At 38.8% G+C, this 18,330-nt stretch overlaps 1 protein-coding gene across 3 annotated transcripts in view; it reads right to left on the bottom strand.

Annotated features, from left to right (window-relative positions):
* The window catches only part of LOC130186287 (metabotropic glutamate receptor 4-like), a 178,837-nt gene that overhangs the window by 63,845 nt on the left and 96,662 nt on the right, over positions 1 to 18,330 (bottom strand). For all 3 annotated transcript variants that reach the window (XM_056403282.1, XM_056403263.1, XM_056403272.1), the window contains exons 4-6: positions 1,210 to 1,345; positions 847 to 1,001; positions 362 to 502 (exon numbers count right to left, since the gene is read on the bottom strand). In XM_056403282.1, coding sequence (XP_056259257.1) covers positions 362 to 502; positions 847 to 1,001; positions 1,210 to 1,345 — 432 coding nt within the window. The remainder of the gene's footprint in view (positions 1 to 361; positions 503 to 846; positions 1,002 to 1,209; positions 1,346 to 18,330) is intronic.

The raw sequence follows: 18,330 nt of genomic DNA, 5'->3' as shown, positions 1-18,330 counted from the left end.
TATTTTTCCACCTCAAGACAGACTGTGCTATCCACAGCTGTGAAACGTATAGAGCTGAGCCTGAAGCTTTAACCATGCAGCCCGGCTAAGCCATTCACTCGTTATAGCCATGTGGGTAAACACGTTCGACTCAGCAGAAATAGAGTGCAGCACTGAAATGAGCTGCAAGATGAACTGTGATTTTGAATACTGAATGTATAGCTGCTCCACTTTTAATAGGTGGGCAATGCTGTCAAAACACATTCACCATGAGACGAATGTGTCACCTCCCTCAAGAAGTCAAAAGAATGTTTCCAAGTTGGTTAAAAGTTTGAACAAGAAAGAACACAAGATTTTTTCCCCCAACAGCAGAATATCTTACTTGTGCACTTTTTGAGCCCGGACCCTTTCTTCACGGCGTGACGGCTGAGTTTGCAGCTGAAGTTGTTCTCCCAGAACTCAGCAAACCAGATATTCCTTCTGTTGTTTTCCAGCGTTCGGCTGATGAAGTAACGATCAAACCCTGAAGAGATCAATGGGTTTATTGTCATTGACAGTCAGTGTCAGTGTAAACAACAGTATTGCTTCTGTTTGTGAGTCAGAGCTCTGTTGTTTTATACAGTATAATTAATTGAATATTGCATATGTTCAATTTACTTGGGTGCTTTTTTTTTTTTGGCTTGGCTGAATCTTTGTTTTCAGACATTTGATGATCAAATAAAAGCGGTTAAGCATTACAAAGCAACTCGTATTCTTCTGCAAACAGACACAGCTCTGTGACGCAGGAAAAGAATACTTCACTGAAACATGAACACGGTTTTAGAAAGACAGGCAGATCTGATGTATGCGCAATGCTCGTCTCGGTACCTTTGATGGACTGGCGCTTGGGCAGGATGGTGACGGCTCCCTCTGCCATCTCCTCTTGGTGCACAACCGGAGAGATCTTTGAGCCCCAGCTGTCCGAGCCCACCCAGATGAAATGACCTGTCTGGTTGGCCTTTTTAGCAGCATGGAGTAGCCGCCTGCAAAGGTGAGGAAACAGATGTTGCCATGGATAAGGTCGGCGTCCGCACCAGCTCCACTTTGATTTTGTTTTGCAATTCATTACACAGTGGTCCGGCAGAGCTGTACTGCAACGGCTGTACGCGGTCGTGTTTCTAAGCAGTCTGCTGTGGTCATGTTTTTTTCTGATCTTCAAAGCGGTGTTTTGTAGCCATTAATAGGCCTTACCTGATATCGTCTTCATTGGCAAAAAGTATGACCACTCTTGCATTTGGGTTTTCTCTGAGTCGCCGGATGACCTTGTCAAACTCTCCCTGCTTGGGCTCGCGGGGAATTTTGACCGACTGGGAGATGCACACACCACCTGAACACACAGAGGTTTAAAGATGTCATTCTATCAAATGTACAACAATACGTCACTGTACCAGATGACTCACAGAAACAAAACATTCAGTTGCGAATTAAACATTAAATAATAGCATTATACATAATTAGTTGTGTTGATTTAATTAGAATATGATTGGATACAAATAAACAATCATGGCTGACATCATGGAATCGGCCACCTCATCAGTTTACCTGGGGAAAACTGAGACAGTGAAATGCCGTATTTCCCTGAAGAGTGACTGACCATTAGTTAAGTCTCACTTGGAATATATTCTAGCAGTTTTGTGGGACAGGGACTGATGTGACAGTGTGCAATAGTGTGTGTGTTGTTGATCTAAATTATGAGTATAAGGCATCACAAATTCCTGTGCAATCCAATGTGGATTTAGAGGAGACTTTCATTTTCATGTGAAAACATGATTTCTTACTTTTCCCATGGTTCCCCGAGTGATGTAAGTTTATGGGTGTAATTATGTTTTCATGTAGAGTTTGTGCACTTTCCTATAAAAAAGAAAAAGTGAATGTTGTGTGTTTTGCTCTTGTTTCATTCTATGAACCGAACACTTCTACTACCTTTACCTCTACTTTTCGTTCTTCAGAAAGGTAAACAATTTCTGCGCTCTGTTTACTTTCTGTGTTTTTGCTACATGTGTGATATTAAGTTATGTTATTTATTTTCATGCATGAATCTCTTAATCAGGGACAGAGCATTTATGTGAATGATTTGTTTCTCTACAGGTGCAGGAAGGTTATGCTGTTGTCTGGTGCCTGCAATAAGACCATGAGAGACAGTTCCCGGGCAGAATGCTCCGTACCCACAATACATCAGAGAGTTAGAACCACTACACATGCACGAAATGACTAACGCTTTGAGTCCTTGCAAGCGCAGACTGAGATGTTTTTTGTGCCGTCAAAGCAAAGTTTCCAGTGTTTCTCCAACAGGATTTCACTGGTGGGATTTAGAGAGCCGTAGTGTGGCATGTTTGTCTGAAGCCAAGAAGCCAAGACATGTCTTTATACATACTGTAGATCCTGTACGAATACACACTGTACCTGCCACTCTCTGCGGTAGGTACTGTCGACCCGTTTAGAGTCGCGGAGGCTTAAATAACTCTTTTCCATAATGAGTGCGAGTTTATTTGCAGTGTCGCATGAAAGCCTGATAAAGTGTTCTCCACAAAACTATCAAAGGAAAATACCAGCAGGAGGTATCAAACAATTAACTGCAAATTAATTAAAATTACACATTCTTCTCCATAGACTGTCATGAATTTATGCACCACCTACACACACACAGTGACCCGATGCATGGAGCTCCCACAGAGAACAAATACTACAGCAAAAAGGCTTCTTCTGTTTTATTCTGGGAGGTGCAATATAGATTATTGCCCTCTGTGTGTGTGTGTGTGTGTGTGTGTGTGTGTGTGTGTGTGTGCGTGCAACTTGCAAAACTCTGTAGAGTAGACTCTTGTCATTCCACCCTGGTACCCAGCTCAATGAGGGGGCAGCTAAATCTGTCCCAATTTAGCTGTCTGAAAAAGTTTTGAGGTCTGAGACAGAGTTCTGGTGTTGGATGGAACTGTCTGGTTCTTGCACAGCTGTCAGCAAACCTCATTAAGTTTGAGAAGGTCAGATATTCCGTCCTCAGACATGCAAAGATATTAAATTGTGTCAGCAAAAAATCTGCAACAATCCTGCATTGAGAGTTGTGTAAAGACAATATTTGAGAATGGTGAGCAGCTCTACCCAATAAGCATTTATGACAAAAAACATCATCATCATCTTGCCCTGTAGAGATTTTTCTTTTGCTCTGTATAAATGAGTGGATATGCATGTTATGAGGTCTTGAAAGCATCTCTTCCCTCTCACGTTGAGTTTTGACAAAAGGCTAGAGGCAGGTCAGCGGGATATCTAGATCCCTCGTGACCGAAACCAAGCACTAAATGTTTGAATGTTTTACACCCATCAGAGCCGAATCATTTAGTATGTTCACCACTGCATCAGCTAGAGAAAACAGGCCTTTAATTTGAGCTGTGTGGATTTAATTTTCTTTTTTTTTTTTACATGTAGTGCTCTTTCTTTCTCCTCTTGTGGAGTTTGTAGCTTTCCCATAAAAACACTTTTATTACCTCACGCCCTAAAAATCAAACGATAAATTTGGAAGACACGTGCAAGAACTGTTGAATTAGTTTTGGCCTCAGACCCAGAGAGACACACTGACCCGCTGCTCTTCGAGTCACATAGTTGAATACTTGTACTCTTAGTTTATAACAACACTACACACCTTGCAGTATGGAAGAAATACATTTTTAGCTCTACTAGTTCTAGTGTCATGATCTACAAAGTGAAATGCAAAAAAAATATATTTTTTTGTTTATCCAAAAAGACAGAATCAAAGTTAGTCTAGTTAATATCTACTTTAGAGATGTTATTTTGTTTTGTTGAGTGACGCATTCGTCCTGCTGACATGATTTTTAGTAGAAACTAAACCTATGCCAAGATTAGTACATTAGTACATTTTTTTCAGGGTTGTTATTTCCTCAAGGCAACACACAATAACCTGTAAAGCTGTGTCAGTCTCGTCCACACGTTTTTTTCCACCACATGATACCGACTCAACACGCTCCGTACTGGGTGCTTCTTTTTCTACTGCAGATAGGATCACTTAGAAACTATGCAGTGGTGACACCAAAAACAGGACCTGGTGCTAAGCACTATCAACTTTTGCCTGATGGAAAACAAACTGCATGAGCTGGTACCATGTAGTGGAAAGGGGCTATTAGCGACCATTTCTCTGTTGCCGGGCAGCTAACTAGCAATGTAGGAAGACATTTTTCTTAATCCTACCTGCAGAGATCTGATTGCTCAACTCTTTCTCTGACTGGGGGGAAGAGAAGTCAATGAACACAAAAAAACAGGTTAGAGGATTTGTGTTGTTACTAAATAAACATGAAAGGCTAAACTGTGGAGTAATGCTTTTGGATGCAGCTCTATCAAGTCTCACGTGGGTTGTAACATGGCTGTTAGGAACAAGCATTTGATTCTGTTGTTTTGTTTGTTTTTTTCTTTTAAAAGATGAACCCGTGTGTTTCTTTGATGCAGGTATTTCCCTTTTGGACCTTTATTACAGAGCTTGAGAGCATTGCGTGTTTGAATCCAGATGTGATGTGTGGTAACCTTAGAAATCACACTTTAACTGTCTTAATGCTTCAGATCATCCTTTAGTTTATGGTAGACTGCTGTAGGGAGTGTGTGTCTCCACTGCAGTCGTGACAGCATTTCATCACTTCAGCCATTTGTGTGTGATGACCCGCTTGTCCAGTTGACTCAAACAGGCTCCATTATCGGTCATTTCGGGTGTTTACTTAAATGGATGGGTTTAGATAAGTGAGAAGCATGAAAACCACGCCATCACTGCAGTTTCTCACATGCCACAGTAGAAGACGATCCTGGTGTTATCTTAACTATGTCTTCACAAAGATTAATGGAAACTAATAGTGACAAATAGCTGCTGCGGTGTCATGACAGCCACAGTCATGCAGTCCGTCTCTGCCACAACGGTTGAACCGCTTTCTCTCCCTCTTCTTTTTCTGCTTTTTATTTATAGTGAGGTGCCTTGCAGATATAAACAGTCATATTCTATGTGAGATCAACACGGCCAAATAAAATGTTCAAGTCGAGACATCAACAACCAGAGCATTTTTTTTTTTTCTTTTTTCTCCTGTTTGAATTATGTGAGCACTGGATTCCACCACCTCAAATCAGATTATGTCAGAGCAGCGCAAAGTGGACACAAGATGTAAATGTTTAATAAAGTGTCACGCCAGAGTGCAGTGCCGTTACGCACAGCTGTTCACTGTGTTTAGCTTCATGAAATCACCTGGAAATGACACCTGGCTGCGGTGTAACCATACAGACCTCCACACATAAGACTAGTCAGTTATAACTCCATATTTAACTCAATTTATTTATCCTCGTTTTTATGAAGGAGATGTCCCCTCTCCAAGCCTCATCATAGGCTCTTTTACAACTTTCTTTTAAGCAAAAGTAAAATAAAGTGTCAAATGTCTCACCAAATAATTATTATAGTAACTAACTGAAGTTAAAAGTAAAGCTGCATAGATGAGATAAACAGATAACGATAATGATTAGAGTTAAGAGTCACGTACACACACATCCCTGTGTATCAGGAGTCATACATGCCTCTGCGTGGTTGAGTTGTACTGATCACACACACACACACACACACACACACACACACGCGCACACACACACACACACACACAGGTGGGACTTTTAGTAAATAACCACACGAGTGTATGAATGTGTGTCTCATCCTCTGTGTCCGCTTTCTGTCACATACACACACACACACACACACACATACACACAGACCCACAAACTGAAAACAATACCTGGTATTGTTTTCATTATTGCCTAGTAATGAATATATTACTCTTCCTATTTTGTGCCCTGTGTTTTAGAAACTCTTCCTCTGTGCTTCCTGCATATTTTTACATAAGAAATCACACTTATAATAAAGCGGTTTTCAGTGAGATATAATTTTCCACAGCCAATACACACTGCAGTTAAAATCATAATGATATATTGAAGTCAATATTCAAAGATTAGGCAACTAAAATGACTTCAGTTGAGCTTGGCAGCACGTTTGACTGGCATTGCCAATCTCAGACCTCACAAAACACAAGCAAATAGACAAAAAAAAAACAACAACACATAACCACTTTGAAAACACATGATGCTTAGAGAAAGAATTGCAAGTAATGCTGCTGTCCATTGGGAACAACGACACTTAGTCACAACCCAACAGCAGTTTCCAGGGTACACTAAAAACTAATGAGCACACAAATAATTAGCAATAGGCTAACACTGGTAGGCATCAGTAATATCTCAGTCCTGCAATCAGAATTTTTAAACACAAACTGACTCAATCTCACACAATGAACCAACAATAAACACGTGTCTTGTGTTTGCATTTAAGCCCGACACGTACAAGGACACGTATAAATAGTATTTAAAGTACAATATAACGGCATCGGCTCCTTGGGTCGTAACTCTGTGAGTGATGAAGACCCACTGAGAGATCCTGGCTTCACATCTTATGGATGCAGAACACGAAATGAGCTGCCAAAAGTTTTCTGTTTAAATTGAAATTTTAGTGTCACTTCCTTCACTTTGCCTGTATTTAACATTACCAACGGCCCATTTCCTGTCTCGTGGCTTTCATATAATAATTCAAGGTAAAAAAAAAATCCAGTAATTTCCTGCTTAAGTCAGACCTTGTAAAAACAGCAGTGAGTCTGCTAACCTTGCAGAAGTCCTATAAAACACGTCTGCTTTTTAATTCCACTGCAAACTACAGCCTTCCTGCTCTGTGCTCTAATTTGAATACATTATGTACAGACCTCTTTGTCAGTGAGTATAGCTGTTCCTTGAAGAAAAAATAAATAAATAAACAAAAACAAGACACAGATGTCCTCATGCTGAATACTAATAGCACTAAATCACCAATACTGATTGGTTATGGCAGGATTAATGAGGACGTCTGTCACTGGGTAATTCGATGGAGGTCAGAGCTGAATGAGATCATACTGTATGTTGATCTTATATGAAGCATGGTAGCTCACAACATTTAAAATGCCATATGTGAACTATTCGCCGTAATAAATTTTCTCAGGCGCTGTGCTGTGGTTTTGCAAATTAAATGTGAATTGGAGAAGAGTCACAAAAGTTCATGGAGGACTTGAAGTGCCGAAGTGACAGCAAGTTCAAGGAGCAAAACCGGATCCTGAAATGCAAACCGATTGATGCTAGAAAGTTAACTTTTTTTTTTTTTTTTTTACCTTGCAGCTGCATTTACAATGCAAAGTGTTGTTGGTGTGCTTTGCGTCGGGGGGTTGTTTTTGTGGATATGTGAGGAGATTTGAAATAATCTCTCCTTGCAAATGATTCTCTTTTCTTGCCAAGTGTAACTTTAGCTGCCTATGTGGGTCTGACGTGCCAGACGAAATTACATCCCTGTGATGTCGTTTGTTTTTTTTGAAAAATAAATTTCCAAGACATATTTCCCACTGCAAGCCCCATCAGTGCAGCTTGTTGTATACTTTAATCTGTTATGCTCTGTCCGTGCTCAGTTCATGTTCAATTAAACCAAAGAAATACAATACTATTAGGTCTGAAAACACAATTTGTTGTTTTTCTGCTCCACTGAGTTTCCTAATTGTACATCTTTCCCCTGTTATTTGTTCACCACACATGTCTTTTTGTGTGTTTGGTCTGTGATGCCATTCAAGTAAATAATTAACGTGTGAAACGCGCCATCTTGACTTCTTTGGTTTTTCCTTTTTTTTCTTTTGTTTTTAAGCTCTAGATGCTTCTGACTTTAAAAAAAAGGCGGTTTCATTTTTGTGCATTCAAGTTAGTTGATCTCAGACTTTCAGCTTGAAACACTGTGTTAGATCAAGTGAGAGCACACATAGTCCAATACCAGACATGCACACAATGATTTCACACAATTCATTTTAGTCAGTGATGTGTGGTATTATACTGTAAATCGATGTGTGAATAAGTACAATGCAGGATGTACAACAGAGGAAAAACACGGATATTTAGAGGCTAGAAGAAGGTGCTATAAAAGTGTGTCTGTCTGTAATCTGTATCCTCAAACATGGTAATATTTAAAATCATATTATTACAGACAGTTGAGCTGTATTTATTTGGCCGTCCATTAAATATTTGCGTGGCATGTTCTGTGTCAGAGTGCAACAGCTACTTTGAAAAAGGCTGCCCATGAAAAATAAGTGAGATCTAAAAATCAATATCAGATTTAGTCATTTTTACCTCTGCCAGGGGGAGTTTGTTTGTGGTCTAGTTTGTTTGTTGGCAGGATATCTCCCAAACTTATTAAAAGATTTCAGAGAAACCTTGGAGACTTCAGCCAGGGGCCAAGGGACAAGTGATTAGTTTTTAGTGCAAATCTGGATCCAGGCAAAGAAACGGGGTGTTTTTTGAATTCTTTAAAAGGGATTATTTAACATTGCAGGATTTTTAACAGTCAACAACAACAACTTTCTCATTGACTACACTTCAAAAAACACTTGAAAAAAACTCAGGTAAACATGATATCAGCGGACATCAAACAAATCTTTATTTTATGTGGCTTGTTTACCTACCACTAATATTGATCTATAAATATTTAAAGCTGCCAACAGTCAATGTTTTTGTTTTACCAATAGATTAAATGACTGCGTAATGGGAAAAAAAAGAGACTGTAAAAAGTAACATTTTGTTGCTAGGCGACATTTAGTGACCGTAGTAATTATGACAGGGTTGGGGTGGATAGAAATGCGTCAACATAACACAGGAATATGACACAGGAGAGTGTTGTTCGATTCCCATGTGAAACCAGCAGTTTATCATGTTTCTAGTATCCATAACTGCTCGATAAAGTTTGCCACGTTGTTATTATTGTAACTATGACAACAAAGATTGTTTAATGTTATTTTAACCCAAATCACGACCTTTTCCTAAAGCTAACCAAGACATGACTGTTATTATAGTAACGGAGGTAGGTAAGCTGCTCTCGGTACAGTCCGCTTGTTTATCATTGTAACCATGACAACCAAAGTCTGGTACGCCTGCCGCCATAAGGGCGCTATTTCAGGAGACACTCCAATGGGTCGTATCAGAGGGTCCAACAACCATATAGGTCGTTTTTTTCAGGTTGGAGGACTTGTTGGAAATAAATCAGAGAATTATCACTCGACTGCAGTTCCCTTCCGCATTGTGGCCTCTTTCAGCTCACTGTTTTGGTTTTAAGGCCCATATTTTATTGTTTTGGTTCACACACACTTCACGTCCTCAAAGATTATTATAGAAATGAATGACAAAAACTCAACAAAAATGTTTGATAGACTACTGTGTTGTAGTAGATTGTAAAGGTGATGATGATATTCTCTCTAGTCTTACTGAATCAAATACCTTGATTGACCTGACACCTCACATTGTGTCCATTTAAAAAAGAAAATATAAGTAGTAACCATGAAACTACCAGGATGCTACTTTTTTCTAATACTGCATGCTTTTACACAATCCACTGTTTTTTTACAGGTCAATGTCAGATCTCTTCAGTTTAGTGAATTGCACCTGATATGAGACTTGAAAGTAAAATATTTCCTGCAATGGTTAATGTGCTGAGGCACAAAGGAGGGAGGACAATTAGCTTTAGGCTTTTTGACAAGTCAGCGTGAAAACTGTTGAAGGCTGACAGCACAGCACATGTTTTTCAGTTTTCAAGCTTTGTCACTTATTGAATGGCTTCTTGTCATTTGTTTTTTTTTTTTTTGAATAAACACACAAACTCTTACAGGAATTCGAGAGTCAGTGTGAGTACAGTTAGATGACAGATAAAAAAAGAAATTTACCAATTTTTTGCAACATTTTCCATTCACAAAGCCAAATCATTTTACAAAGAATTACATGTAATGAGAGTTCAGCTTTACATGGAAACACTATTCAATATTTTTATTCAGATTTATGTATTTGTTTGGCCCATAAACACTTGATTGGTAGATATTTGCTCACTATTGCTCAAATACCATGCTATCATGAACATAATGCCTTGAGGTATGCTTGCAGAAATTATTGTGTGATTTATATTCAAAATAAAAGTATGTTTCCAACCTATATTGCATGATAATGTAGAGGAAGTTCAGTCAAATTCCCTTTACCATAAAAAATCCAAACATCTTTATTAAAACTGCCAGATTCACATTCAGTGAACAAGTTTGAAGTTTGTTTTTGTCAAAATAGAAAAAAGGTCAACATTTCCCCTTCCCCCCTTTCTCTTTTAATTTTATGGTACTGTGGCCATAGATGAAATGGTGCACTGACTCGTTCATGGTGGTTGGATGAAAAGGACATTTTGATAAATATGGTCAGTTCTAGCACTTGAGAATAAAATTAATTTTCTGTCTTCTCTAACTTTCTCAGAAACTGAAAAAATATGTCAAACATCTGTATTGTGTTTTCAGCTGTAATTACAGATAAAATAAGTGACCGTGTAGAAAGTTTGGGGTGACAGAAATGTGGCTTTTGTGAATTAAAATGGCATAATTTCTTTTACACCTCATATCCAGCTATGATGAAAGCTGTCAGCGTTGGAAATTTTGACCTTTAGTTAGTATCGCCTCCATCAAGCTAATCACAGTGATGATTTTAAACACCAGAACACAGTGCCGCAATGAATCATCCCTCAAAGCTTCAGCCATGTTGGATAGCGGTTGCGTCTGCCATATCACATTTAGGTAAAAAAAAAAAAAAAAAAGTGAATTTAATCACAGGGCCCTCTGTCAGGCCAATCCGTCTACTCTTTTTGAGATATCACCAGATACCCCATTAACAGACGGATCGACACAAACCCTTTACCGCATTCTTCATGGCTGTATAATGGACCATTTTATTTTTCACCTCACTTCTAAAGCAAGGGCAGTGGTTTCAATCAAACCAATTGACTTCCTGCTGACCTCTTTCCCATGACTACGGCCCAGAAACGCTGTAGGCAATCCTGAATCTGCACACTAAGCCCTAAGAATAGGAGTGCTTTAGACTGTAGCCTACCTAATTGACTCTGTAATAGTGTCATAGTTCAGTGCCACCAAATTGACTGAATTTTCAAGCATACGTTGGCAACACTGATACCAGGAGAAATGACAAAAAGGCCTCCTGATGCAACAAGTCTATCGCTCTTAAAGCCAAAGAGGCGCAACAACACAGTGTCCATGTAGCACTTAATGCTACCCTCTGCATTTAGACTCCAGGCCATTTACATTAACATGTTTTCATTTCATATTTTTCACACAAATCTGAATAAAACATAAGTAAAAGCATAAAAAGATGATAATAGCAACGGGTGAGAATGTAACACCCCCAAAAAAGCTTCAGAAGCCTGTGACTCCCTCTGCTGCATGTTGTGTTTTACTTATTGTTTCTTTACTTGTAGGTTTGAACCTCACTGTGCAGAGTCTGACACAAGAAGACAGTTTTCCCATTTATTTTCCGAAGGAGGAAAGTCTCTCACCTTAAATCTCAGTTTAACACGTGTGCACAACCATGACTGTGCAACATCACAACATCGTGGTCCAATAAGCAACTTAGACCACTGTGATGTGGAAAAACCTGACGCCTCCTGTAAACACAGAGAGAGACTGGACTTTTCAAGTCAAGGAGGAGGCATTTTGTGTCCAACTATTTAACTTTTGAAATGAGCAATATCGCTGTTCAAGATACTTTACTTTTCCCATAAGGGGCAATTCAAGACACTACTTCTGCCAACAGAGCACACATAGCCGATTCACTTACACACATAAAAACAACCCAAACATCAGACAGAATTAAAATAGAGTCTACAGCTGGCCAAAGTCCAAAACCACAGAGATACATATTAAGTCAAAAAGGAGCAGAAGTCCAAATTAAAAGTGCATTTATCGATGTAAAAGCATAAACTTGAAGTATTCATAGAGGACATCTGAGATCGTTGATAATCTCATCTGCCTTTTTGAGGACTTGTTCAGTATTAAGCTGTGTAAGAGGTCTTTGTGTTTTGCAAATAATTTTGGTTATTAACAGGTTAACAACACCTTGCAAATAAATGAAAAACACAAAACACTTGTAATGAAAGAGGAATAAAAACATCAACATTCCCTCGACTACTCCAAAGCAGTTTACTTTATGTGGGCAGTGCAGATGCCGCCCAGCCCTTTTTCTTTTTACAGTCATATCTGTGTTTGCATATTCATACATTCAGGAAGTTTCCATAAGAGAAAGAGAGTGGGAGTAATTTAATGATTTTCAACAAGATAATTAAACATTTTTGTTGGAAAACTTCATCAGACACAAATTGGTATTCAAAGCAGAGCATTTGAACAAATCTAGGAGAGGACCTGTAATGCGTTCAATATGTAAATATTATTCCATTATCTTAAACCTGCACTAATCAATATTTTTTATAACAATGGGTCAAATTACTCCATCTGAGTGAAAGGTGTTGCTCCCCTCCCTCCCCCAATGCTTGTTCCTCTGTTTCAGCTGGATGTGTCAAGTGTTGGCTATGAGAGTATCAGCTTTATGAGGTGATGATACAGTCTGTTAAATGTTCAGCCTGTTGTGGAGATCTGCTCCCAACTGGCCATCACAGAAGTATTCATAAACTTGTTACAGAGGCAGTAACCAACATCTTTGGTTCTGTTTAAGTGAGTTTTCTCCTTTTTTTTTTTTTTTTTTTTTTTGTTCCTTTTGTGCTTGAAAAACGGCCTGGGAGGGAGAGAGAGAGAGAGAGAGACACAGAGAGAGAGCGTTTCTCACAACTCTGACCTGTCCTGTTGGAAAAGGGACTGCTGCTTTCCAAAAGGTGTTAATTAAAAAGAGGGAGTGAGGAAAAAAAAAGAATAAAACAATCTGGGCGCCATATGGAGGAGGCTACCTAACAGCAGGCGCCTACTGTTTTGGAATTTCACTTTGCTGCTCTTCTCTGTGTTTCTGTGGAGAAGAGGTCATCTGCAGTGACAGGCTGACAATGATTAGGTAATAGGCCTTCACAGGCCGTTGGTGCTTTATAAATCTGGATCACACATGGCTCACTTGCAAATTTGACTACAATGGTTTGTCTTTTGAGTCTTGTCAAAATATAGAATGAAATGCCTCTTCACTAAAAGAGGAAAAAAAAAAGCAATTTGTTGTTTTATTAGAACTAGTTCTTAAAATGAACACAGAAAAAGTATTTGCCGGTGTTTATTTTTTCCCTTTTCCTTTGAGTGGGAAGGAAACTGGAATAACAAAGAAAACATCTTATGAGAGAAATGCAAAGCCTCAAGAAATGATACAGAGCTGATCGAGAGTATTTTTGCACCATAATTGTCGTGCTACAAACATAATTTCCCATCATTAGAGAGACCTGTTGTTGAGAGGACAGAAGCTTCCATGGAGGAAAATCCAAGCCTTTAAGCTGCCAGGCCTGAGAGATAACAGCTGGAGATTCACAACTGCAGAGATATGGACAAAATATGTGGACAACAAACGAGCCCCTTTCTTGCCCATTCACTATGCTGGGTTGTAGGAATAATATCATGCGTTCTGTTGTACATTATGCAGACCTGGAGGAACATTTTCATAAAACCGCTGCAAAGCAATGCAAAATAAGTGCAACCTCAAGACCGATATGTGGAGTACAGTGTTTTCAAAATGGTTGAATAATGTGCCGGATCCCTTTTCTCAAACACTCTTAACTCTCTCCGCCCCCTCGCCCTAGAGACGACAACTGTGCCCTCGGCTGCAGGAGATGAACGACCTCTGTCCATTTGTCATCATCACCTCCTCACCAATTAAACTCCTGCAAAACACTGCAGTGGAAGCAGCTGCTTTCATCTACTAATTGACTGATTGATTTGCCTGTTTTTCTGTCACCCTATAAGATGTGTTTATGATGTGATGCCAACAGTGTTTCATTTGATTTAGCGGGTGCACTGATGTGGGAAGGTGATATAAACAACATTTGTGCATTCATACTATATAAAAACCCTGCCTGCCGAGGAAACAAAGCAAAAAACAGTCAAGTGTTTTGTTTTGCTAATTTGTTGTTGCTGTGCAGTCCCTGTAGAGCAGACATAAATGTGGACAGAGATAATGCAAAATTGAGTACGTTTTCAAGATACCCAAAATCTGACGCTACAAAAGACTGTCTTGCCCAGTGTGGGAGTTGTTTAAAAGATTTTGTTGTTATTGTTGACGTCTGGTTCATGTATTGAGAGCTGTGTCCAGCCCTGAGGACGAGCTATTGTTTAGGTATTTTCCATTCATGTGCAAGCTATATCCACCCCACTCTTCAGGATAACTGGTGCTCATAAAATAAACTTTGATAAGATTTCCTTTTTTTTTTTTGTTTCATTTCTTACTCTCGGTTATAAAAGTCTAAAAATGATTTGGTGAAAGACTGTTCTCAGTACTGACATAAGGTTGATATCATGTGAAGCATTAAACAGCTTTGTTTTTCAGTTTGTCCTCTGAGGCAAAAGGGAAAAATGGAAATTCTCTAAATGTTTTTCTTTTGGACTAAGACGGTTTCTTCAGACTGATAGCTTAAAGGCCCTGGAACCAATATGTTTGGACTGATATGCACTATCTTTAAATTTAAGCTTATGTCTCCCCGACAGCGTTATTTCAGTGTTCAGGGTTGAATTTGTTTATCCATATAATCATGGAAACCACAGAGCTGCCATCTAATCAGCAGCCACTGATTACAGGACATAGGAAATAAATACACACAGAATAACATTATAGATAAGTTGTTTTTGTTTTTTTCAAACTGTGGTAAGTCTTTTATAGTAGAAGTCAAATGTTTTAAACAAACATGCAGCATTGGACAAAATAACTAACAATGTAATTCCATAAAATTGCATGAAAATAATAATGAATTTTTTTAATTTTTTCATTATTTTTAAGGCTGATTCTGACGTTACAAAATATACACACATATCATAAATATTTTACAAAACTAATAGGTACTGGATTTAATGGATTTGTGACAGAGACACCAAGTCTATCAAAGACTAATTATAATCGGTTCATTTATCCAGTTTATCTATTCACGAGTTTTGTTTCTGTCGCTATGAAGCTCCAGGAAATATTTTTCCAACCACTATTTATGTCGTTTAAAAACATGTCATATTTGATGATCCAATAAACTGCAACAGTGACTGAGAGTGAACGCAGCTGCAGTAAAACAACAAAAAAATGAGAGGGAGGCGGACATGGGCAACGTCTGAATCAGCTTTCATTGACATTTACTTATCTGAGTGTGTACCTGTTTATTTGTAGTGGTTCTCCGCTGGTATAATAATCTTACCGTCTCTAGCCAGCTGTTTTTGAAATGTGACGGTCCAACATTAGCTGAGAGGGGTTAGTGTTAATTCTGAAAAGGCCTCGTGTCTCAGCTCTAAACCTTTTCAGACAAACTGTCGGTGTGATATTTCTGGTGTTGCCAATCCATTGACTGTAACTGTACTGACGTGCGAGTCTCGGATGTGTGTACCATTATGTCATTTAGGCAGAATGTGTATAACACAGTATGTTAACAGCTCATTAGCTGTCTTCCACTGACAAACCATGGCAGTAGCTAGCTTCGTGACTAACTAATTTAGCAACAGATAGACTGCAAGCGTGTGTTTTACAGTAGGTGTCAGCGCTATATTGACAAGAAAGAAAATTATATTATAAATGCCAATGCTGATTTATGTGCAATTATCTTAAATCGGCGTATCGGTCTGGCTCTACTTACAATGTGCAGTCTTGGAGAGTACCAAGAGGTTGATTTAACTCTATAGTCATTTTTGAAGCAGCTGTTTGTGGTATTTTTTCACCACTTTGTTGATGCCCTACATAGTCTAAGCCTCATCATGAACAAAAACAATTCAAATGTTGGAAGACTCACTCTCATTAACTCTGACTGCATTAATGCTGACCAGGCCTTACTGTGTTTCTCATTTCGCGTTCTTCTGTACTTGCACTTGCTATTTTGAGAACATAAGCTCGGTCATAGAGTGACAATGACGGAGCACTTTGAGCATCCGGATGGTGTAAATAAACGGCCAAAAAATTGAGTGTGAAATGCTTAATACATCTCACCCTCAATGGTCGCCATCTTGGCGAGGTAGCGGAAGGGGACCACCAACCTATTTTCAAAAAAAAAAAAAAAAAAAAAAAAAAAAGCCGGCCGAGGAAGCTACAGATGTTCCCATGTGAAACAAGGGGAACACAAGCAAATAAAAGTGTGTTCATTTTTAGGTCATGTGAGCAAAAGCTGGTAGGTATTTTCACGAGTGATGAGATAAATGTTGTGATTGCCAGTTCTGGTAAGTGCACAAAAGCCACAGATTTGAGGCAACACCACCCTGTTGTGATTCACACACTACACAAGTAAGTGCACATTGAACCCAGTGTACTACATGGAAATGTACTAATGGAAGTAACCGAAATGAGACAGAGTGCTCGTCTGTTGCAGTATGTTTGAATTTGCAATTGTCACAATGCATGCATACTTGAAAAAGCTGTTAACTGTGCCAGCAGGAAAACCAGCAGGAGTGACAGTAGCCGCCCATTTCAGCACAGAATACCCACAAAGCATTTTGGCAGCCCTTTCACTCCAACATGAACGGAGCTTTACGGTGATCATGCCAGCAACAGACCAGACTCTGGCACATAAAGAGAGTTCAAGGCTCTCTTTGAGTTTTCTGGGTTATCCTGGATTATCAGCTCTGTGAGACACTTTATTCAGGTCACCACTGATTTCACTGATTCAGGTTTAGTGAAACATGATAGCGCTCAGACAGCCTGGATATCTGGATTTTTCAAGTATGCATGCAGTTCGGCTGTAGGGATGGTACAATGGTCAGTAATTGGGTCCACCACTTTGGTCCAGACTGAAATATCTAAACAACTTCAAGATGGAAGATAAATCCTAGTCGGTATGTTTACATGCACTTAAGTAACCTGGTTAAACCTGTGTATACATGCAGCAGGTCAATAATCAGATTTCTCTCCCGCCATTCAGAATCACATCACTACATTTAAACTGTAGTGACTGATGACGTTGTGTTAGTGCCAGTTTGTTTTTTCTGTGTGTCTGTATAGGAGCAAAAAGGAGGACAGAAAGAGCGGCGCTTTCCTTCACAGCACAAATGTGTCTGAATTTAACAAATAGTCAAAACTTTGTGTTAGTTTCTGCTGGACTTTGGATGGAGTTATTCATCTGGCTGGGACTGTTTTGCCTTTGTATTGTATAGATGCTGGAACAGAGTAAGATGTGTTGGATATGCACCTTAATGTGGTTGAATAGCTGTGGAATACTATATGTACATATATATATATATGTAGTACATATTGCTCAGTCAATAATCTTGCTTCATTAAAACCGGTCCCTGGCCTGCTGGTAAAAAAATGTTGATGGATGATATTTTGTTTGTTTTCAAGTGATAATGTTCTGATGCATTTGTATGCATCTTTGTGCTTGTGTGTTTAATGAGGATTAGTATTCCTACAGATTTTGACATTCAGTGATAATAAAGACGGAGCTGACTTGTTTCTCTAAATATCCTCACTAAGTGTCAGTTTGTCCTCAGATAAACAGTTTCAGTAGATTTCTCGATTGCTGGTCATTAAACAGCAGTTTCTATTGAGAAGTCCTTTTTATCTTAAAATTGTCTTTGGGAAATAGCCTTTGTACACACAAATCTTAATACTGCACTTAAGAGATAACATTAAACAAAGTACATGTTGTCGCTCACAAAAACAATATTCTAAAACAGTATTTCTAGTATTCAGTGCTTTCTGTGCAGAAAGGAAAATATTCCTCACACCCTGTGATGTTGTTAAGTGCTCGGCTGCACCAAACCAATTTTGCATCAAAGAAGCAAGATGAAAAGAATTCTAGGCGACAGTGATATAATTTTCCCCGAAATCTCATGCAGCAACATTTTCTCGGCACATGCAGCATCCTTGATTTGGCACAATTCAAACATGTTCTTCTATTCACAAAATGTCAGCGAATATTACAGTTGTGTACACAAATAGGTAGTTTGTAAATGTATTCTTTATCACTTTCCACGCCTAACCATTGCTTCATAATAAATAAACCCCTGGAAAGCCAGAGTCATGTAGTGATGACCATTTTAGTTTGAATTACCTGTAAAACCTGTTGTGTGTATTCTATATTATATTCAGTGTGCTTAAAAAGCATCTCTGTAGAGAGCATGACAACACTTTGCAACATGGCCCCTCAGTGTTTAACCATAGTTGGAAGACAAGGATTTACATGATGAAAGCTGGTTTAAACTTAATGTTACTCTTTATCATGTGCCCCATGTTTGCTGTGTTATGAAAGATACAAATGGC

Source organism: Seriola aureovittata, chromosome 2, assembly GCF_021018895.1.
Source record: "Seriola aureovittata isolate HTS-2021-v1 ecotype China chromosome 2, ASM2101889v1, whole genome shotgun sequence".
NCBI lineage: Eukaryota > Metazoa > Chordata > Actinopteri > Carangiformes > Carangidae > Seriola > Seriola aureovittata.
The sequence above is the reverse complement of the archived record's forward strand: the minus strand, read 5'-3'. Positions and strand labels throughout refer to the sequence as shown.